Here is a 22,805-nt window from a genome sequence, read left to right as displayed (position 1 = left end):
TAGACAAGGTTTTCCGTCCACCGAGGAGACGGAGCGATGAAATCACTTTGTTGCAGGCGCCGCAGGATTGAGACGCGGTGGCTATTGGGATTGTCCATAACTGCTGCTGCTGATGACGACACAAAGGAACTGGCCCACGAACTCAAGCAGCCTCGCGACTCGGTGAGACATACACAAGATCATAACAATAAAGTCAAACCAAAATGTTTTAAAACCTTTATTGCAGTGGACACATGCTTGCATAAATCCCGAAATGAAATGAGATTCGTGTTCTTATTGTCAACAAATCGGGGTGCAAACTGTGTATGATGTACACCGGAATGCTTTCACGCATCATACAAACTGCGCAACACAACCATGACAAAATGAACCCAAGTTTAATTACACCACCATAGCCGCGAAACATTCAGATGTCTTATCAGTTTATTTTTTATTTGCTAAACTGTTCAATCTTTTGGCACCGCAGGATATTTCTCAAGGCTGCTGTGGTGTTAATTTACCAGCAGAGGGCAGTGCACAAACATCCAATCGTTGCACAGGTACGAGGGGGCCTCAACGCCTATGCACCCCGACTCCCAACAACCGACACTGACCTGCGTGGTGAAGTATGGTGAAATAGCTCCCGTGGATTTAAACGTGGTGGGCAGGGAGGGGGGGGGGGCTCTCATCCAGCAGTGGATTGATTAAAGGGCTGTATGCGTGTACACACACCCGTCATCGGGGCTCATCGGTGAGTGAGCCATGCTCAGCTACAAGACTGCGTGGAAGGCATGAGACTACAATTAAGCGACGGTGCCTGGATATTGTATCATCATCATGCTGTCCGTACCCAAGGACGATGACCTCTCTTGCGTCGGGAGTCAGTAATCCTTCGTCACCTTACGTGGTTGTTGTGCATGATTCATGCGCGTTCGCTTGTGACCAGCAAGACCTGCGTTTGGACAACCCCATGCCGCGTAGATCACATGCACAGTGGGCCGAGGGTAGCACCTAATATTCAAATGCACTGGTCGGCACTCTAACCACTTCTAACCCACGTCTGCCGGCGTGTTGTGACTCCGTGTCTTCAAGAGCGCCGTCTCTCAAGCAACTGGGCAGCTTCAGCCAAGGCTTTGCGCCAATTCTGTCTGTTTTTGGCGAGATTTTCCCATGAATCTGCATGGAATTCCACATCTTCTCAATTTTCAATGCAGTACACATCCTGAACGTATTGTCAAATATGCACCGCAACTTCGACGCTTCACATTGAGACAGGCGTGCACCGGCAAGAGGAGATTTTTAGCTTCTGTTAAGACAATTGGGTCATGTCGAGGAGCATTTTGACACAGTTAAATACTGAGTTCATGGGGTGAGATTCAACGACGTTGTTATTTTGCCCTGCGGAATTCTGATGGCCCCGGCTCTGATTTCCAACGAAACATCCATTCGGATGGATTTTAAAATGCACACTGAGCATTTGATCTTCTCTCTAGCTTTGACCACGCCACTGCAGCCGAGGGCATCTTCATGATGAGCCACTTTTGTTGACCAATCATTTGTGTCCAGGTCGCTTCTGAAAAAGAGCTATATAGGTCAGTGGGCCTTACCTGGTAAAATACAAAAAAACTTTAGTAGTTTAGTTTAGACGTAGTTTCTACTCTGGTTGCCGTTACGTCACCACCAGTCTCTTTCCAACGAGCCATCATCATGATCATCGTCTCCTCAAGAGATGTCCTACCCTAGCACATTCACTTTCCTTGATAATGAATAGTATGTCTCTGGTTAGAGTTGAATCCTCTGATCCACGTGCGTTCCCGAATAGCTCAGTGGGCTTTACATCGCAAGACGTTATTTTTTTGTTAGTTTTATTTGTATATATATTAAGCGATTTGTTTACCTTTACTACACTTTGCACTCCAATCGTGCTTTGTTTGTATTGTTTGTTGTCAGGAACGCTCCGACCCACCCCGGATGGACATCTGTGAATAAGCGCTTTACGGCTCAACTGATTCCCCCAGTACAAATAAACATTCCGATCCATTCAGTAGTTCGTGGCGAAAGCTTGGGAACAACGAATGCTCAAGCCGCGGCCAAAACCCTGGAAACCGCACTCGCACTCGCGTGGACGTTCCACAGCCGATTCAGAGCGGCCGCCAAAGCTCCTCGACATTGACACCCGTTCGCTGTTGACAAGGGGCCTGAAGCGGTGGCCCGCACGGGCTGATAGACGAGTGGCCCCTGGCGGTGGAGAGCGGTGGTGCAACGGTTAGCGCGCTGCCCTACAAACCAGGCGTCCCCGAGTTCGATTCCCGCTCACCGGACAACACCAGCGGTGACGATTATCTGAAACGGTCCCGGGCCTTCCCTAGGTCGACTCAGCCTCAAATGAGTAACCTGGTGCGGTGTGTAAACATCACCACTGGGGAGACAAAGGCGGCCGGGTGAGGTGTTGGCCACCGACCCCCCGTCTTGTGCGGTGCCTGCCTTCATTAGGTGCTACTCGCTCACAGCACTTGCCCTACAACGGTATGTTCAGGCTATAGGGGGGGGGGGGACTTTGTCTTTGGTGGTGGGGAAGAATGTCTGGCCACAATCTGCTACAAGGCTACGGCCAAAATCCATCATCACACCTTATGTGATGGACGTGCCTTCCTTTGTACCTGTCACACGAATTTGAAAAAGGTACGCGGTTAGCTCTCTCCCATGTTACACCCCCCCCCCCCCACTCCTTGCTTGCTGTGTGTGCGTGCAGTCAAATACTCTTGGATGAGGCCACCGTGGATGACGAAACCTTGGCCCTAGGTTTGAATCAGCTTCAGGATTCCGGAGCAGCTGTACCACCCCCCCGTGGGGCTCTTTTAAAAAAAAAAAAACTTTACAATGGGAATTGTGTGCTTGACTCGTGCTGCTGGAAGGTCACGATAATTCAAATCCCCCGGTTGCGGCGGCAGATGACTTGACGCACATGCTTCTACCTCCACGGTCGTGCGATGAGTAAACCGATCCCTGTCATGGGAACGTGGAATTTCCTTCACTGGAGCCAGACGGCCTGCTGCTCAAAACAGAAAGAAAACTTACAACGACTTTTTATCGTCAACAAGTTCAAGGTGTAGTAAACTTGCACGTAGCTCCATCGGTCACGGATGGAAGACATCAAGTTCATGAACATGGCACGTGGTCTTGCGGTCCAGATGCATCAAAACGCAACATTAACTTCGCCGATTGGCAGATGTATGGCAGTTGTTTTTTTTCTTTCTGAATGTCACATGCAATGTCTGCTGCTGTAAAGCCATTGCTTTAAAAAAAAAAGTTACTTTATGTACGGCGGTTGTGTGTGGGAAATTCATCGCACAACTCAACAGCTGTGATTTAATTAAGGCAAATCAATTAACTTTGTTGACCCAAGGGGAAATTTAGGGTACGTCGATTTTTTTTTTGCTGAGACCAAGGGGCTTCATTGCAATGTTTAACTCCTGGAATATAACAGACACGAAGTGGCACTATATCGTAACAAATTATTCTAAAACAAACACCTGCCTTGAAGTAAACATTCTTCACACCCGTACTGCCACCCGCAACCAGGTTTCACAAAACAAATGGACATTTATTCACGACGTAGTGGGGGGTGGGGACGCGTGGTCAGAATGAACCAACTTAATTAAGCCTAAATTAGGTCGGGCACTTTAATGGTGAAATAACTCACTGGGTTCTAAATCGATGGCGGCAACTCCCACTGCGCGTCAATTCGCAATGTGTCCAACAACTGTGCATGCCCGGTCAAGCTACCTCCCCGTCCTCCTGCGTGGATATTCACGAAATAAAACCCGATGCTCTCGCATCGGCTGCGCATTGACCGAGCGGAGCGTTTTTTCCAAGATTCGCCAACACGGCACGATAACCGTGTTACGTTACGATTGCCACTTACGCCGGTTATATCCCGTGATGCACAAAACCATTGGCGATTTGCATCTGAATCTGGGCCACTGTTATGTCAAACTTGGCATAACACGAGCACCTGGGGACTGTGTGCTAAACACGAGCAAAGGGGAATGATGAGTGTGTTTGACCATGCTGGGTTTTAACCGCAGCAGTGCTCGCATGTCTTTGTGGGCCTTAACGGGTGCTCGCTAACAGCAATATAAACAAATCTACGTGTGACCTTAGTGTGTGTGTGGAGCGGTGGTGTAGCGGTTAGCGCGCTGCCCTACGAACCCGGCGACCCGAGTTCGATTCCCGCTCAAGGCCAACACCAGTGACGATTATCTGAACCGGTGCTGGGCCTGTCCTAAGTCGACTCAGCCTCAAATGAGGACGTGGTGCGGTGTGTAAACATCGCCACTGGGGAGAGAAAGGAGGCCGGGCGTGGTGCTGGCCACCCACCCCCTTCATAGGTTATCGCTAACAGCACTAGCCCCAAAAAGCATGTAGAGGCTACACAGGAGATCTTTGTCTGTGTGTGTGTGAAACCGTTAAGCGTGTTGATAACGGGGTAGAAAATCACTAACACAGATGTCCACGTAAAGGAAGAGTTATTCACAAATCAAGACACCACGGTTTTGTAAATGTGCTGCGTTTCTTCAGACAATTGCAGAAATGCTGCACGTGTTCTTGAACATCCGATGAGGAATGCAGCCAAGTATTTTACACACACGCAAAATGCTTCAGGATCACATCTCTGCATTACAAACAAACTTGGGCTTCCGTTCCGATAACACTTCGAGGCAGATTAATACAAACATTGCGGAAATACAGTAGCTTCAATAAAACATCTCTCCCCAGCGTGTTGAGCATCTAAAGCCAGTGCATTATACATGAGAAAACACCCCCCCCTGCCCCTTACTCATTGCGTTAGGCCACATCACATACCAGTGGTTTCAATATAAACCACACGAAAAAAAAACAATTTTTATAAGCTCATCATTGCATAAACCTGCAAAACAGAGAAAATGTAAAAACTGTGTTCAGCAACTAAATTTTTATTGAAAGCAACAATTTCCCTGCTTTGATTTCCCCCGATATTTTTTTATTGGTCTAATGGACAAAATAATAATTTGCCTCTTGAGAGACCGATGGTGATGCACAGAGCATCACTTCTCCTTCCCGCAGCCCTTAACCAGCACCATCATTCGACTAATTTGTCGGACGTCATGACTTGACTCTTTAACGTTAATGCTCTACCCAGCAAATCCTGGGTAAGTAAAGTCTTGAGACTCATTGGCGAGATAGGGTCCTGCCTGAGATGTTAAGCCAATTTCGAAGAAAAAGAAACATCTGCTTTGCGACAAATCAATATATCTTGTGACTTAGGCCAACCATGTGCCAAGGGACCGTGTATCAAATTCACATGGAATTCAATTGTGAACACCGTACCTACCCCTCCTCGGGTCCTTAGCCCGGACAGCTGCCACTTTGCCAATATAAACGTTGGAGGAGATGGAGGGGACGGAGGAGGAGGAGGAGGAGGAGAAGGACGGAATGTGTCTGGGCCAAAGCGGCTGCAAGGCAACACACGTACGATGTGCGGCGGTGGCAATGACAATTACAAACCGCCGCCGCCGCTTGCGTGCGTCACGAAACGGCGGCTACCTATCGGCCGCGTGTCTGTCGTCCCCCGACGTGGATCCGTCGGTCGAGCCCGCGGCGGCCGGCGCGCCGCCTCCGTCGCCGTTGCCGTTATCGTCCACCTGGGCGCCCACAAAGTCGTTCTCCCACTCGAGCCCCGGGGACGACTCGGAGGTGGAGGTGGCGGCCGGGGTGGAGCCGTTGCCGCCGGTGTCGCCCTGCTGCTGCTGCTGCTGCTGTCGCCGCCGTTGCTGCTGCTGCTGCTGCTCGCAGTCGCTCCTCGCCCTCCCTGGCGGGCGGGGAGACTCGGGTTGCATCATGGACGCTTGGAGGAGGTCCTCCTCCGTGCGCGAGCGCTCGTGAGCCTCCAGCATGCGGTTTATGCCTGCGGGCGAGCAGGCGGACGAGAGCCACCGGGTGAGAAACGGACCATCCAAAAAGTGAGGCGATTGCAAACGTTAGTGGATTCATCGAGCTTATTGGCTCATCATCCGAGCCCTCTTACGATTACTTGACCACCGGGTTTACGAGTCGAGGCTTAGTTCGGACGCAACCGCGGCGCCGCCGCCGCCGCCGCCGCCGCCACTCACCCTCCTCGTCCTCCCACTCCAGGTCAAGCGAGGCACTGTCGTCGGCGGACGACCGCGTGCGGCTGCTCTCCGTGTTGGGGGTGATCGCCGCGTCCGCAACGATCCCTGCGTGCACACGCGCGCATTCAGGCGCATTCACACGTGCACGCATTCCCGCACATGACACACAGATGGCGCGTAATTATGGATAAGATTCATGGGTGCTCGCACGGTTTGTCAGACCTTACCAATTCACGCTCTGCATCATAAGCATCGGGATGTGCATTTACAGGCCACTCGCGATTAACCCTTTCCCATTCTGATGACGTTCGTGTACATAATTAAAAGGAAACCGGAAGACATAAATAAATAACTTTATCGGTACCGAGGGTCCCACAAGGGCCATGCGGGGGGGGGGGGGGGGGGGGGGTGTGTGGCACAGTTTGGCGCCAGCTATCGTAGAGTGCGGTCGTGTCGCTACGGTTCTCTGCGGTGAGTACAACGTCTTTAATAACAACGTTGCTCGGCACTCTCCAAATAAAATGAACGCGGAACCGCTCGCGCGTTCCGAGGTTCGGCGGTGAGCGTGACCCCACCCTGCAGATGCCTCGGAACGGGAAGAGGTCGAATGTCTTGAGCGCAACTCGGAGCGCCTTGCATCACATCCGATCTCAGACATTCCAATGCCTTGCCGTGCTCTAGCCAATGGGACTCTCTGGTGGCAGCTGCAAAATGGGCTTTAGACTATCAGCAGGGGACGATGGTTCATGGACTATAATCAGAATATCGATTTACACCGGAGGAATCTTATGAGCTGTAAAGCTCTTGTTCACAGATGTCTCGTAAGGGCAGGTCAGAATGTTACAACAATACAAAACACAATCGGAGTACAAAGTATAGGCACTGGCGGAGCCAGTGGGGGTGGGGGGGGGGGTGGGGGTGAAACCCAGATTCAAAGCCAGCAGCATCTCTCAGCAGCGCTGGCCATAACATTGAGGCCATTGTGACCTTGGGTAGACGGCCGTACGGGTCAAAACCAGCGCGGGGTGAAATCCCAGCACTTGTGGGCATCCAGAGAGATCGGCACGGCTGGAGAACACTGGGCGAGCTGAGTGAGTAGGGAGCAGAGGTACTCACGGTATTTGTTCCTAAAAGCATCCGATCTTGCCTTGACCCCCTGCAGATAATGATCAAAGTCCTCTTCCTCATCGGCCCTGCGGACACCAGGAAGAGACGGACGCTGTTTTTAGGAGGAGCCTGACCCTGGGGTTTTGCTTGCGGAGGGGGAAGTAACGCACCCCGGGGGTAGAGATGGAACGATGAAATCGGCTCGCGCGCAGGAGCTCGATGGATCGTTGCGTCGCGCGACCATGTGAGATGGGGGCTGGCTTGGGGGAGGTTTTAATCTAACAGTGGTTTGATCATCATGGATGGTGATGGTGGTGATGACGACGACGACGATGTAGCATTTCCACATTCTGTGATCCGATGCATACAAGGGGGTAGGGGGTGGTGTTAATTTTTCTCGGAGTCAACCTAGGAGGAGCATTTAACGAGTATCATCTTCCCTATATACGCAATCCAGAGATTTTCAGCAGGTAGCTATGATACTGAATCAGCCAAGGAGAGGTCCCTTAATTAGTTCTCATTTCAGTCACAGCTAACCTGGAGGAGGCCCTGTTCTGATGTTAGGGAGCACAGAATGGTAGGGACATTATTATGTTACTATTGAGCCCATTCATTCACACACTGTCAGTGGATTCACATTGTGAATGGCACGCCACACCACACCGCATCAGCGCACCAAGGATAAATAAACAAAAGGCCACATAAAATAATTTCTGATGAAACTGCACTCACGCCATGGTGTGCACTTGGAATCAACTACTTCCTATTCATATACGTTTACACAGGGGTGGCAGAGCATGGTTAGCGCACCGCGTTATTAACCCCATGACCCGAGTTCAATTCCCAGCCAAGGCTAACATCAGTGGTGAGTGATATTCAAAGTGCTCTGGTCCACGCAATTAAAAGCGTGGTGAAGTATATGGTCTAACAACCCCCCCCCCCCTCCCTGGGACCAACACGGTTTGTGGGTGCCTTCATCCATCCATCAGAGAATTAACAAAGGGCTGTAAAGTCATGATCACATCTACTATGGTAACACCATTCTAATAGGTTCGTACGACTGCATTTTCTACATGTGTCAGAGGGGCAATATCCTTAATATTCAGAGAATCCTGAATAACAATAATGATAATAAAACAAATAATATTCATTTTATCATGACTCCGAAAAGGGGAAATGGATTGCATCGTGGACAGTGTAAACTGCTTGATTATTCATACTCCGCCTACTCACCGACCTGTGTGCAGGGGGGAATGCAAATAAACGGCATCGCACCACTTACACTTGCCACTCATCAGCACTGTCTCCCACCCACGACTTATCCAGGTCAGAGCTTCTCTCCTGCAAGGCGTCCAGAGACACGACATTGAAAGACAAAGAACACGGCAATAGATTTTTTTTATTTTTTTTTAATCAGCGATTTCTTGCTCAAGTGAGCATTTAGGTGCTCATCTCCCGTTCACAGTGCCGAGACTGTGGTAAATTTTCCACATTATTATGGCAGGCAAGTTTCAATACAGCACAGCCACTGTTGCTGCTTTGGCGAGGGCATCGGCTCACCATAGAACAATAACTAAACTAAGCTAAGTTTGATTTTACCAAGTAAGACCCATTGAGCTATTATCTCTTTTTCAGAAGCGACCTGACCACAAATGATAGCTCAACGAAGTTGCTTACCACGTGGAAATTTATCACAGCCAAATACTCTAAACGCACGTTTATAAATGGGGAGGGAAAAACCAGAGGACCCGGAGAAAAATGCACACGAAATTAGCCACAGGCCACCACTGCTCAATTCGTTTGCAAAAAATTCAAATGCACATTTGGGGAGTGCCATCACACTCCCCGGGTTCCTTGGGAGGGGGGTGCTGGGGGCATCCGCCCCACCCACCCCCCACCTGCCCCCCACCCGCCCCCCAACCGCCCCCCACCCGCCCCCCACCCACCCCAGCTGGCCCATCCATCCCACCCGCCTGTGCTGTGACACTGCAGGAAGTATGATGGAGCAGGTGATGTACCTGGCGCGCATGCTTTTGCTTGGCATGTAGGGCAGCCAGCCTCTGTGCCCTGTGTAAATCCTCCTCCTCCTTTTTCAACCTCTCCTCCTGCTCCCGTAACTGTGTCCAATGGAGCGCAGCAAGATACACGGGCGCAAGGACGCGCAGACCGAACACAACACACACACGAAAATATATTCAACAAAATGAAACAAAAACCCCCAAAAATTAAGTTGCGTAAGAAAAATAAGCCAGGCGAAATTAAATGAAGGAAAAAAAGTATTGCGAATGCAATGGAATGTATTTGATTCAAAGTGTTGAAGTGAATGTTATTATTGTGATAATAGGTTAAAAAAAAACATATAAAGGTGCAGCCCTGCAATTACATGCTACCACCACTGTTGGCAGATGACCCTCCACTCGAGAAGAAGCACAAGAGTGCCCTTGAGAGGGCACAGTATTTGGTCTACTCTTCCACGCGGGCCAGACGTCTTGGAAGAGGTGGGGGCACCCACACTTTACCCCACCACACACCACCTCTGGTGTACCCCATTCATCCAGTTGGGGCGGACATAGGCGAGGGTGGGGCGAGATTGAAGAAACTTGCGCCACCGTTTTAAATTCCACGCCAGGAGATGGAATCTATCGAATCGATCGTCTACACTAGCTTCGTAATCTGAACCGGGATTTTCATCGAGATGTGAAACAATAAGAATGATAAATCCCACAAACTTCGCCCACTTGTTACAAGAAAATTGAAAACCAATAACACACACAAACACGCACGCATGCACGTAAAAAAATAAAGAAACCACCCCAAACTTGTGCCCGGTATTAATAACGCTATACAAATTTTACTACACACAAGCACCCAATTGATTATAAGATTATAAGACACCCCCCCCCCCACCAAAACTATTTGAAAAAATAGAGGGGGGGGGTAAAGTATTGATCTAAAAATGTCTACCTTAGATATAACTGCTTTGGCATTTGCATCTTCGCCTTTTGGCATTCCATTTGGTCTCTACAGCTGTGGTGAGACAAACCACTGCAATAGGCCAATCGGTTTCAAGGACAATGCATACACTACCAAAGCATGTTTGTTCGCATGTTTCACCACAAGCATGTGTGGTTAATGCAGACTTGATGCCCTGTAATAGGTGTTTATTTTGAAATTTTAATATCTTAACACATCCTGCATTATATGCCAGAAAGGGTGTAAAAAAGCCCGAGTAAGAAAATAAATAACTTAATAAATACTCAGTTTAACACGTATGCTACTCTCGATTCCCTCCGGCCACAGAGGGAAAGGGAGGGAAAACGCAGACGGCGGGAATGGAACAGGAAGGACGCGAGCTCACGTAGCCGAACCAGAATCAGAATATTTATTGATACTGGAAGAATCCGATGAGCTACAAAGCTCTTCTTCGCAGATGTCCAGTAGGGGCGGGTAAGAGAACGTTGCTACAACAAACAGTACAAATACATGACACGAGTGCAATGTACAAGAAATGTAAACAAATCAGCCAAACACATAGAAATACAACACTAAACCATCACCATCCTACCAGGAAAAGACCAAAGAGATTTTAACTTATTTTTCATTGTTGGAGGGGGCGGGGGGGTTGGTAAGAACCGAGCTGTGGTGAGCCGTTCCAAGAGCCGCATCTTGGCGGGTCGTGGAAACGCGGCGCAAAAAATTTCAGGAAATAAAAAGTGCATGACGAAGCCGAGTTGGGCTGTTTGATGGACCGCTCGGCCCGAGGTCAGACCTGCTGCGCCAATCTCTGGTCGAGGTTCCTCTGCTCGTCAACCAGGTGCTCGTATTTCCCTTCCCGCAGGGTCCTCACCTCCTCCTCGGTGAACATCCTGGAAGGCAAGAGCCGCACGCTCACCGTCACGACCCCCAAACGTGACGGCCCCTGTTGCTCACCAAACGGGACCTCCTAAATCACCAACCGGGACCTCCTAAATCACCAACCGGGACCTCCTAAATCACCAACCGGGACCCCTCGCTCACCAACCGGGACCCCTCACTCACCAACTGGGACCCCCTAAATCACCAACTGGGACCACTCACTCACCAACCGGGATCCCTCGCTCACCAACCGGGATACCTCACTCACCAACCGGGACCCCCTAAATCACCAACTGGGACCACTCACTCACCAGCATGACCCCTCACTCACCAACCGGGATCCCCTAAATTACCAACTGGGACCACTCACTCACCAACCGGGACCCCTCGCTCACCAACCGGGGCACCTCACTCACCAACCGGGACCCCCTAAATCACCAACCGGGACCCCCTAAATCACCAACTGGGACCACTCACTCACCAACGTGACCCCTCACTCACCAGCATGACCCCTCACTCACCAGCATGACCCCTCGCTCACCAAACGGGACACTTCGTTCACTCACTCAGAAGGACCTCCCAGCTCAAAACGAGCGTGGGGCGGCACTCATATCTCCCCTTGCTGGCCAGTGGTGAAAATTCCACACGTCTCTATGAGCAGGGCCGAACGGCACTTGAGACGAGCGCACGCGTGACAACGCACAAAGTGGGCACTCAATTTATCGATCACAGAGGGATGACAGGGCCGAGTTGACACCAGACTGGGAATCGAACTCGTGATCGGCTGCCTGGCAGTTGAATTGCACCTGTGTTACCCTTGCAATCGCCTGTAATGAATGTTTACAACTTAATCACAGGTTTTTGCTTGGCTTCTATCTGATAATCTCGGAGGTGCTGACTCGGTGTTCCAGCACAGCAATTATAAGCCCCCTTGGGTTACAAAACGATACGTGATAATGATATTCTAATTGTAATTTTATTGCAAATTCCAATGTTGAAGATGCAGTTTGGTTGTGCGTGATTCTTTCATTGCATTATCCGGTAATATTGCACTCGTATTTACATGTTGTTTTAGTGGTCTCTGTTAAATAACATTCGCGTAATGAAATAGAAAAGAAAATATTGTGGCTTTCTTAAGAATTTTGAATGACATCATACCTTGGGTTGGCGTTGACACTGCTGTAAACCTGGAAAAATGACAAATTTGAAACACTCCTTCAATTATTTCAAACACATATCCTTTGCAAAATGCGCAATAACACTTTAAAAGAAGGTACATGAAAACAAAAACATTGAATCAAACACGACAACGCATCCTGACAAGGAGGAAGATGTAAAATAAAACAGCACGAAAAGAAAAGTTTAAACAATTTGAAGAACTTAATAGCAACATCAAGAGGGAATAGTGGTACACTGGTTAGCACACTGTGCTATGACCCCAGCGACCTGAGCTCAATCGCTGGCCACGGATAACATCAGCGAACTGGTCCTGAGCCCTTCCTTGACGTCACCAACTCGGACTGACCAGTGTGGTGAATTATGGTCAAAACTCCCACAGCTGACATGGTGAAGGATTCAATTTACGTATCTTTTTTTATTATTAAATACAGAAATGTCACCATAATCACATGCAAAATCGAGTTTCACTGCGGCGTTACATTAACCGGACGTTATTTTGTCCCACGGCTATTAATGTTAACGACTCATCTGATTTAGTTATTCATGCATTATTTTGTCAGCCATGTATTGCCCTGCGGCTTTTTTAAGCCAAAAATATAAGCCTCAAGATTTTAGGCATACTTAACTGTGAGCGTGAAAGAACTCTTTATTTTAAAAAAATGTTCACGGCTATGTCGCACTTTGAAGCTTTGGCCAATGACGCGGTCACACCACGGGTGAACAACACGCTCAAAGAAGATATTTCATCATTTGTACCATCCGCTATACAGCAGTAAAACTAAATATTCAGGAAGAGGAGGATCTGGAGAAAGAACCCGCACACAGGAGGGGATAACGCTGCATTGCTGTAATTGTCACGTTTTAAAATGGTCTCCAACATATTTGCCAAAACGCTCATGAATACCCCTGTATTCTAACACGTAATACGCATCAGAGAATGACCCTTCTATATTTTTTTGCGTGTATTCTATTATTATTATTGATGCGTCTTCACCCAGGAAAGTCTAACAGATTTCTCATTACTTTTTTCCCTGCCAAGTTTTTTTTTGCAGTTGGGGGAAACCATTGCTCTTGAAAATTTTCCAACAGAGAAAAATTTTCGCGCAATTAGTTTTTTTATTGCGACCGTGACGCCGGCACACAATGACCCAACTCTTGAAAATGACGTCACAGGCTCTTTAACGTCAGCAGGAATCAAGCTCGAGTTGCCGGGTTCGTAGCGCAGCGCGCCAACCACGACAATTACCGCTCCCCGTGAAGTTCAACACACAACGTAGCGGGATCTGAAATCAAACCATACCTCATCTTCTTCCACCAAGTTTTCAAACTGCAAGAGAGGAGAATAAAGAAGAATAACAATTTGCACGTAGAGTGGCACTTGCTTGCCTGCTTAGGGCAACTCAAAGCGTGACCACACCACACCTCATCTCAACGATTCAAATGCCCTGCTGCCGTCTAGCCGAGGGGACCCCACAGTGGCCAGCTGTCACCACACATGGTGGGGGGGGGGGGGCGCAAGTTTGCCAGTGACGGCCGATGCTGCTTCGGCGCATCCACGAACACAAGTCGGCGTTTCACAACATTTGGTGATCCATTTGACCGCCTCTTACTTTTCGACACTTGCGTAATGTAGCTCTCAGAGACACTGTCTTGTCTCTCCGCATAAAGTCCACGGACAACTCGACGAGTAACCACGAGTGGCTACGTACACTTGGTTAGTTAGCCGACTCTGTTCTGGGTCATCACAGCTTCCGGTCTCAAGGCATCTCGAAGACGATGGAGACGGCCCGTTCCAAGGCGATGACGGCGATGATTCCCCACACCAACAGCCACCGGCTCGCGCCGCCTCTTATGCCTCGTCCGGTCCGGTCACGCCCCTATTCTCCAATTCTCCTCGCCACACCTGGCTATGTCAATCACCTGCCTAATTACACTTCCCGCGCCGCCATTGGATCCCGTGATCCCCTTCACGTGACCCTGTCAACGTTTGTCTCATGAATCATCATTAGCACGTCCATTAGTAACCATGTTCCCGGGGAACCATACTGTCCCACTATCGCTCGGTACTGTCTTTACACTTGGATTCAATATTGCGAGAGTGGTGGCTCCGTACCTTACAGAGGAAGCAGGGTGCCAACAGATGTAACGAGTTGTATTGAGATTGGTGACAGACGGGTCGAGACTCTGAGATACGATGCAGTCTTCTCACGTGAATATTTTTTTTTCCACATGACTTTGGCGGGGTATCTATAAATAGGCCGCGCTGTGTACGCATTGCCGATTTTTTGAATGCCCAATTTCTATATTTAGTAGCCACGATTCAACAGTATCTAGCTGCTCAAATGAGACGTGAGCTCATCTCCATCGGCAACCATGTGCCAGTGGTGTGAACTCCACATTCCCATGAAAGAGGCCAGTTCTGCCAAACCAAGAAGCACTATTGACTTCTTGGAAAGTGATACTCCTTTTACAAACCCCCACAGGATGATGGGAAAAGTTGACCTCAAATTTGGGAATTTTTAAAAATGTTATGTTTGGGATTTTCGGCAAGTTAGTTTGTGTAGAAGAAACCCTTCCAATTGTGAAGTTATAAGTTCTATTCTCGGCTTATTTTAATGTGATGATTATCATCATCCGTGTCATCATCCTTACGCCAATGAGTGATACAAATGAGAGCAGATCATACCTCGATGGTTGTATGCTCTGCGGCGTAGCCAGACTTAAAATATTTAGACCTGTAAAACAAAACAACGAGAACATCAACTTATTAAACACTCAAAACAAACACACGAAGTATCTCAACACGTGGGCCACGTGACTCTGCAATGTGTGTACATCAATCAAACCACAAGGGAATACAAATAACGTGGTCTAGTATTTAAGGCCTCGATGTGTGTGCGTGTGTGTTGTGGTGACCGATGGTGTAGCGGTTAGCGCGCTGCTTTGCAAACCCGGCGACCCAAGTTCGATTCCCGCTCATGGCCAGCACCAGTGAAAAATATCTTAACCGGGTCCTGGGCCTCCCCTATGTCGACTCAGCCTCAAATGAGTAACTGGTGCGGTGTGTTAACATCGTCACTGGGGAGACAAAGGCGGCCAGGCGTGGTACTGGCCACCCACCCCATCCTGTGCCGTGCCGGCCTTCATAGGTGCTCGCTAACAGCACTTTGGCCCAAAAGTCTGTTTCAGGCTACACGGGTGATCTTTGTGATTGTTTTCGTGTGAGAGGAAGCTCAGATAATGCAGAGAAAAGCCACTCCTAAAGGGGATATACCACTCGAACTCCGCTGCACAGATTGTAGGTTTCAAAAACTGAGAAACACTAGCGTTAACCCAATACCGTGAAAAGTGAGTATATTGGGAGTAGATTGTGTAAGTAGTATAATGAGTGCGTATTGTATTTGGATACTTTTATATTTATTAGTTTGTCCTTTTAAGTCTGGCCAGGCGGTATTGTTAGAGGTGCTCTCGACCGATAATCACAAGGTTAGAAGTTCATATCCCAGTCGGGGGTTAAATTAACCCTTCTTTACTACCTCATCGATAAAAATAAGGAATTGTTATTTTGTTAAAACATGTTTCTCTGCGTCCATGCTGCCATCCACCGGCGACTTTGTTAGTTTTAAGAATGAGCAATTGCCGTTGGGAACATGGAAAGTGATGCAGAGAGTATTTTGGGGGTGGGCACTAAGTACCCACTACCCATGAGCCTCACTGTTTTTTCCTCATCTCTGAGCGAGCTGAAGACAGGGGTTTTTGCTCATTGTTAATACGTAACCAGGGGACAGTGACATTGACGCGCATCAATGCCTATTGCAGTGTTGTTTTTTCTCAGTTGCTGCTCGAATAGCTCGCCGATGTGTTTTCGCGGTTATGCTGCACGTTATTCCCAAGGGGCGTTCGACCCGTGCGTGTCATGAACACGCGGTATATGACCGTGGCAATACATCGAAGAGATAAAACTGACGAATCGCTTTGTGGGACAACAAGACTGGCAGTCGCATCAAGAGGTTGGACCCCACTTTCAGAATCTGAAATTCCACCTTTGTCTTGACGATTACCATCGAACACACGTGCCCGTCCTAGCCCGTTAAAGGTGACTTCCGTGATTAAGTTGACAAATTAACCACGCTGTGCATCGCTGTCTTGCACATTAATAATGGTCCAATTACGACACACACCTCCGATTAGCACGGTTGGCTACTGACGGCACAAAACAAGTTCAACATACATACATGCGATTAAATAAAATTAATCATTAATTTATTTTGGGTTAAATCGTGGAGATATGCCAATTTTCAGCCACCCCATAGAGGCAATACAATTAAGTTGTCACGCGAACAAATGATGCATTTTTTTTAGTTTTTTCTTAGTAAACTGGGATGTTAAAAAGCAAAGCAAAATTGTTGACGACTTTATACGACGTTTCGCTGAAGATCACATCCAGCATCGTCAGGCGTCAACAGCGGCTCAGCTCTCACGGCAAACACGATTGCTGGGCGATTTGGGCCACTAAATCATTGTTGGGATTCAATTATCGATCTTGGTTTCACGGAAAATAATAATAGAATGCGGTTCAATTTTAGTAACGATCAAACCGATTTAGCACGCGCAGACATTCAAACTCGACGTCGCAATGCTTCAATGTTCCAAACGGGACCAGTGGCAGAACTCATCAGAGACAAACAAACAAATACAAAAATCCCCCATGTAGCCTCAACACTGTTGGGGCAAGTGCTGTTAGCAAACACTTTTGAAAGCCGGAATGGCACACGAGGGGGTGGGTGGCCAACACCTCACCCGGCCGCCTTTGTCTCCCCAGTGGCGATGTTTACACACCGCAGCAGGTGCTCATTTGAGGCTGAGTCGACCTACGGAAGGCCAAGGACCGGTTCAGATAATCGTCACCGGTGTTGTTCGTGAGCGGCGAATCGAACTCGTGTCACCAGGTTCACAGCGCAGCGCTCTAACCGCTACATTACCGCTCCCCACGCGCACACACACGGCTCAAGTTAATGAATGATTTCGCTATGATTAGCGATCCAAAACGCACAATAAATTCCGTGGCATTCGTCCAATTGACTACCAGATGGTCAGCGGCAATTTACGTGGACCACGCGCGACTGTGCATTCTGCCACCCAAACTGCCAGGGCTCCACGTTCAACTTGATTCGATGTCAAGGCAATGGGCATTTTGCATTCGGCAAAGTGGATCTGGTGGCAAAGCGAGGTTGCTTGCAATCGAAATGGCCGCGAGTTCAAATCCCGGTTGCGGGTTGACTCGCCCACCGTCATCACTCCCGGAGTCGATAAAAATTCGTACAACATCGTGGGGAAGTCAAAAGTGCTTATCCTATGGATAGACTCGCCCCCTTCCAGAGGAATGTGGATTTTCCACTGCTGGCTCAGGGCTTTAAACAGATCAGAATCAGAATATTGATTTATTCTGGAGGAATACGATGAGCAATAAAGCTCTTTTTCACAGATGTCCAGTAGGGGTGGGTCAAAAAGTTACAACAAAAAATACGATAGGATTGCAAAGTATAGGAAAGACGAGCACCTCCTCACGGTTTTCACGTACATTAAAACCAACTCCTGCAGTCACGAAAGTTTTAAGTCAAAATCCAACTCAACGTCTAAAGGTTAACTATAATGAACCACCTGCAGACGTGGAAGAAAGTTCACTATCAGGGTGTTCACCGGAATAGGTTCAATGTCAATTTGTAAAGTACTGTTAATAATGAGCGACAATTGTGTGTTTGGCAGCGCCTACGATTGTTAGACGCAGCCACTGTAGGAGGCACAACGTCACACAAGTGAATGCATTCCTGCGGCACGCTCATTATGAACGGCGGATCGTTACAGTTAAGCATGGTCCATCATATAACGAGATAATACGAGGTGACACTGCATATCTCGTCACGGTGAAGTGATGCTCTACATTTGGTGTAAAAACGAAGCAGGCTTTCGGCTGTCACTTCCAGTTTAACACAAAGCGTGCAGCTTCCTTTGGGGCTAGCAATTCGTCTGAATCGACATCAGCACGGATACACGCACGCACACACACGCACCCCCTCACAGACACCCCGATGACGTGGCACTTTTGCGTGGGCAGTCTTTGTGCAGTGTGAAAAGAAAACTGAATCTCCCCGTCAAATTCCCCGAGTGAAATCGACGGGGCGTAAGCGGGGAAAGTGAAGCAATTTGCACGGATTGCTGGCCCCCTCCAATCAGTCAGGCAACGCCAGGTAAGATTTGCTTCAGGAAGAATGCTTGCACCTCAACAACAACACTAAGAACAGCAGCAGCAACAACACCACCAACAAAAACTCCTGAACGTAATGTAACAAAAAATCCAGAGTAATACGAGCCACCCGTTTCAGATCAATGATGCATCTCTGTGTGCCACGGCCTTAACTTACTGTTTGTAAGAGATGTGCCGTATCCCTCTGCTGGGTGGATGAATCGGTCACAGCAAAAAAAAATCGGGCATCAATAATGCCGGGACCAAATCAGCCCCAAATGCGCCTGGCCTCGTCAGATTTCTGAAGCTATGCCGGTTTGAGCCTGGGGAGAACTCGTTAGGGCCGAGCGCCATACAAAAACAGGTTGCCGTAGTCCCCGCTGCCAAGGCACGTGGAGGGCATTGCGGCGAGTTCCACTGACACACCGCGCTTCGACAGTCGACGCTCTGCCACCTTCGCGAACCCACGCGAAACCGGCCAGGTGAAGTATGGTCAAGCAACTCCCCCCTCAGCTTGCGCGGCGTAGGGAGGCCCTCCATCCTGCAGCGTATATCGACAAGAGGGCTGTTACGCAAGTTGACGTCCGAGGCAGAAATCGTTTTAATTAAACCGGTGTCTTGTGCGGCCTTGAAGATACGAACATCTCGTGGAAAATAAAAATCAATACCAACTGCAGTGATGGCGCTCACTTAATTGTGGGCTGATGAACGCCGAGCCATTTGAGGAATGCGCCGCTTTCACCTGGCTAAGAGAATCAACGTTTTTACGGAGGGGGGGGGGGGAAGATGGGTCCGCATTTATTGGGCTAATGCCAGCACCCAGATACACAATGTACCGTTTCACTCAGGGTGAACCGAGCCGTATTAGGTCCAATTCCACTGATGGCATCGGCCTCTCGCCATTGCCGCCTTCCTTCTCCTGCTCAATGCCCCAGTTGTTGCAGCGTCTGGCGTCAGGGTCTTCCCCTCGTCACAACAGTCCAAACATCTCAACATCTATTGAGGTCCGTTTCCTGCAGTCTCCCAATATACGGCTTACAGTCTCACCAACACCAACCTGTCTGGCTTCTGGTCTTCCCCTCGTCACAACAGTCCAAACGTCCTCTTTGGTTCCTTCGGTAAAGTCACTAAAGATAGAAAATAAAAATACTAGATCACGACGTTTCGATCGCAACAACAAGCGGTGATCGTCTTCAGGTGAAAGAAACAGACTGCTGTGGACGAGGCATTATACAGCAGTCTGATTCTTTCACCAGAAGACGATCATCGCTTGTTGTTGCCATCGAAACGTCGTGATCTAGTATTTTTATTTTATTTTGATTTTCTATTTACGTGACTTTACCGAAAGAACCAAAGAGTATGAATTCCTGCAGTTACGAAAGCCTCAAATCAAGATAGTCCAAACATCTCAACATCTTTCAAGGTCCAAAATGGGACTATTTTTTGTCCTTATCAAAGCATTAAAAAACAAGAGGTTTTACCCTTTCTGGCAATAAAAGAGGTGTTAAGATGTTCAAACCCCAAATAGAAACCGTTCGTAAGGAATCAAGTCTGCATTAACCATGCGTACTTGTGGTGAACATGCAAAATAATCATGCTCTGATAACATATGCATTGTCTTTGAAACTGATTGGCCTACACCAGAGACGGTCTTCTTTAGGGCCAAGTCTCACCAGTGTCAGACCAGAGAAGGGCAGTTTCACCATTACCATAATCTCTGGCTTTGAGTCTTTTCCCCATCCCATTGGTCTCTAATCCCTGGGCACCACTACGACACCCCGTCCTCTGCCCTGTACACTCATCGCAACCTCCTCGTCCTGATCGCATTCACAACACTTTCTCGCCCCCCACTCTCTCTAATCATCACGAGTTTTAAGTTATTTGCCCAATCGTTAAAAGGGAAATTTCCAGCACCTCGTTAAACAAAATGTCAGTTGAGTATAGATATTCTTAAGTCTGTTTATTCTATTTAGCTCGACTACTCTCTTGGCATTTCCTTATCCTTATTCTTACAACTTAAAACTCGTGATGATTAGAGAGGGGGGGGCGAGAAAGTGTTGTGCGACATTAGTGGAAGGCGCCGTAGAAATAAATGTAAATGATCAATTATCATTAAACAAACGTCAGTTGAAAACAGGGTCGTTGTTTTTATTATTGTTACACGAGACCAAACGGCAATCTCTGCCCAAGCTACGTTAAACTTCCGCCAATAAACTAGAACGATATTAAATGTCGTGCTTAAGACAGTTAAACACGATTTAAAAATCAATGTGTGTGGTTTCATGCATGAAATATATCCCGTTTCAACACAAATCTCTACACACTGTCCAAACACGTGGCGTGTGCCATTTTCCTCCTTAGCATCATCAATTAACAAAAAATAGTCACCATTTAACTGACAATTCATGGTGGGTACGAGCGCGTGCATATACTTCTCAACTTCAGGCTTTACATTCCTATTAAAATGTAAGAAACCACGTGTAACCAGCTATAACCGTAACGCTGATAGTGGTTTACAATGAGACCACCACCAACAAGACTGTGCGTAGCTATGCATCCGTGATCTGGTGCTTTGGAAGGAATGGTTGCCAAACTACCAGACCATCTGGGCTGTGATGTGGCTCGGAGATGGCAGTACAGCAAATTGGGGTCCTGACCCCTCTCCCTGTGGACGTTAAGAACCAATTTATCTATTTTTATTTTACCAGTTAAGGCCCACTGAGCTTTCCAGCTCTTTTTTTTTCAGAAGCGACCTGGCCACAAATAGATAGCTCAACCTAGTGGCTTAACATCGTGGCGAAATTTATAGCAGCCAAATACTCCAAACGAATGTTGACTATAAATGTGAGGAGACAAACTAGAGGACCTGAGAGAAAAATCCACACGAACACGGGGAGCACATACAAATTCTAAATACACGGGCATCAGGGTTGGGATGGAACCCATGACCTCCTTCATACCAGGCGAGGTAATTAACATCTTGCGCCACCTTGAACAGGAGCCAGGTGGATTGGTGGATTTGTGGCCATTCAAGGACAGTGAGGAGTAGTACATGATTAAAACTCTTTCATCCATAAATAGATAGACCAACGGCTGATGATGCATGAATGCAATCCCAGCATCATTTGGTTTTAGTGATGGACTGGGGGGGGGGGGGGAAGAGGAGAGGAGGGGGATCAAAAATCTACGCGGCCATGGGGAAAACATACAAAATTCCATATATGCAGGCGTCAGGGTCCGGATTGAACCCACGACCTCCTGCATACCGGGCGAGGGAGTTAACATCTCGCCACCACGGCGCCCCTTAAGAGCGGTATCCCCTTGTATGCGCCGATGAGGTTTAACTCGGCGCTGTGCTCCGTGTTTTCCCCCCAGTGACTGATGACTGCATCTGCCCAACCGCGCACGGCGCGCAGCGCACGTCGCAATTGCTCACTTAAACAGACCACGTGGGGCTTTGGGGGCTGTGAAGCAATATTGCCGTTGCTCTCTCTCCCCCTGGCGTGTCATCTAATTGGACCGATAACTCGATGTTGGGAAGCTATGCTCCCATTCAGCAGCCCCGAGAAATGGCTGCGAGAGTCATGTACAGTTGAATATAATTACAGCTCTCTCGCCGAGTGGTAAGCACGGCTGCCGCTTGTTAGAGGTGCCACGGTGGTGGAATGTTAACTACTTTGCCTGGTACACAGGAGGTCGTGGGCTCGAGCCTGACCCTGACGCCTGTATATTTAGAGTTTGCATTTTCTCCTCGTAGTGGCGTGGGTTTTTCTCTGGGTCCTCCGGTTTTTCCCTCCACATTTAGACATCTGTTGGGAGTATTTGGCTGCTATAAATGTCCACACGCCAAGCCATTTCGTTGAGCTATCATTTGTGGTCATGTCCGAAAAAAAGAGCTATATAGCTCAGTGGGCCTTAAGTGGTGAAATTAAAATAGTTTAATTTAAAGCTTGGGGAGGCCTTCATCCAGAAGTGGGATCGATCATGGCTGATGATTATACTTTTCTTGAAGCATTTATCTTTATTAAGGCTGCTCCAGATAAAACATCACTCGTGCTCCTGAGCACAAAACACAATGTAAAAATATGATCGATTCTTTAAGTTGTGACCCTGAGCTGTAATAATTACTTAATTACCTTGGTGGGGAAATAGGTACACCCATAGGTTTCAGTCTTGGATTTTTATTGATGCAAGTCGGACGCATATCGTAGGCTTCTACCGTGGCCATTTATTCATTCTGGAATAATGATAACAGCAATATTGATAATATTGCCATGTTTGAACAATAA

At 48.1% G+C, this 22,805-nt stretch overlaps 1 protein-coding gene across 4 annotated transcripts in view; it reads right to left on the bottom strand.

Annotated features, from left to right (window-relative positions):
• Positions 1-202: 202 nt before the first annotated feature.
• The window catches only part of AP1AR (adaptor related protein complex 1 associated regulatory protein), a 41,693-nt gene continuing 19,090 nt past the window's right edge, over positions 203-22,805 (bottom strand). Inside the window, exons 2-10 of one of the 4 annotated variants that reach the window (XM_032969422.2) lie at positions 14,959-15,007; positions 13,573-13,599; positions 12,252-12,280; positions 11,086-11,104; positions 9,257-9,355; positions 8,521-8,579; positions 7,248-7,324; positions 6,132-6,236; positions 203-5,926 (exon numbers count right to left, since the gene is read on the bottom strand). In XM_032969422.2, coding sequence (XP_032825313.2) covers positions 5,562-5,926; positions 6,132-6,236; positions 7,248-7,324; positions 8,521-8,579; positions 9,257-9,355; positions 11,086-11,104; positions 12,252-12,280; positions 13,573-13,599; positions 14,959-15,007 — 829 coding nt within the window. In that variant the 3' untranslated portion in view covers positions 203-5,561. Of the gene's footprint in view, positions 5,927-6,131; positions 6,237-7,247; positions 7,325-8,520; positions 8,580-9,256; positions 9,356-11,007; positions 11,105-12,251; positions 12,281-13,572; positions 13,600-14,958; positions 15,008-22,805 lie in introns of all 4 variants that reach the window. The other 3 variants (XM_032969421.2, XM_032969424.2, XM_032969423.2) reach the window with 3 other exon arrangements.

This window comes from Petromyzon marinus, chromosome 41 (assembly GCF_048934315.1).
Source record: "Petromyzon marinus isolate PM22_M1 ecotype Great Lakes invasive population chromosome 41, UKy_Petmar_22M1.pri1.0, whole genome shotgun sequence".
Taxonomy (NCBI): domain Eukaryota; kingdom Metazoa; phylum Chordata; class Hyperoartia; order Petromyzontiformes; family Petromyzontidae; genus Petromyzon; species Petromyzon marinus.
Note: the sequence above shows the minus strand (reverse complement) of the source record. Positions and strands in the feature narration are given on the sequence as shown.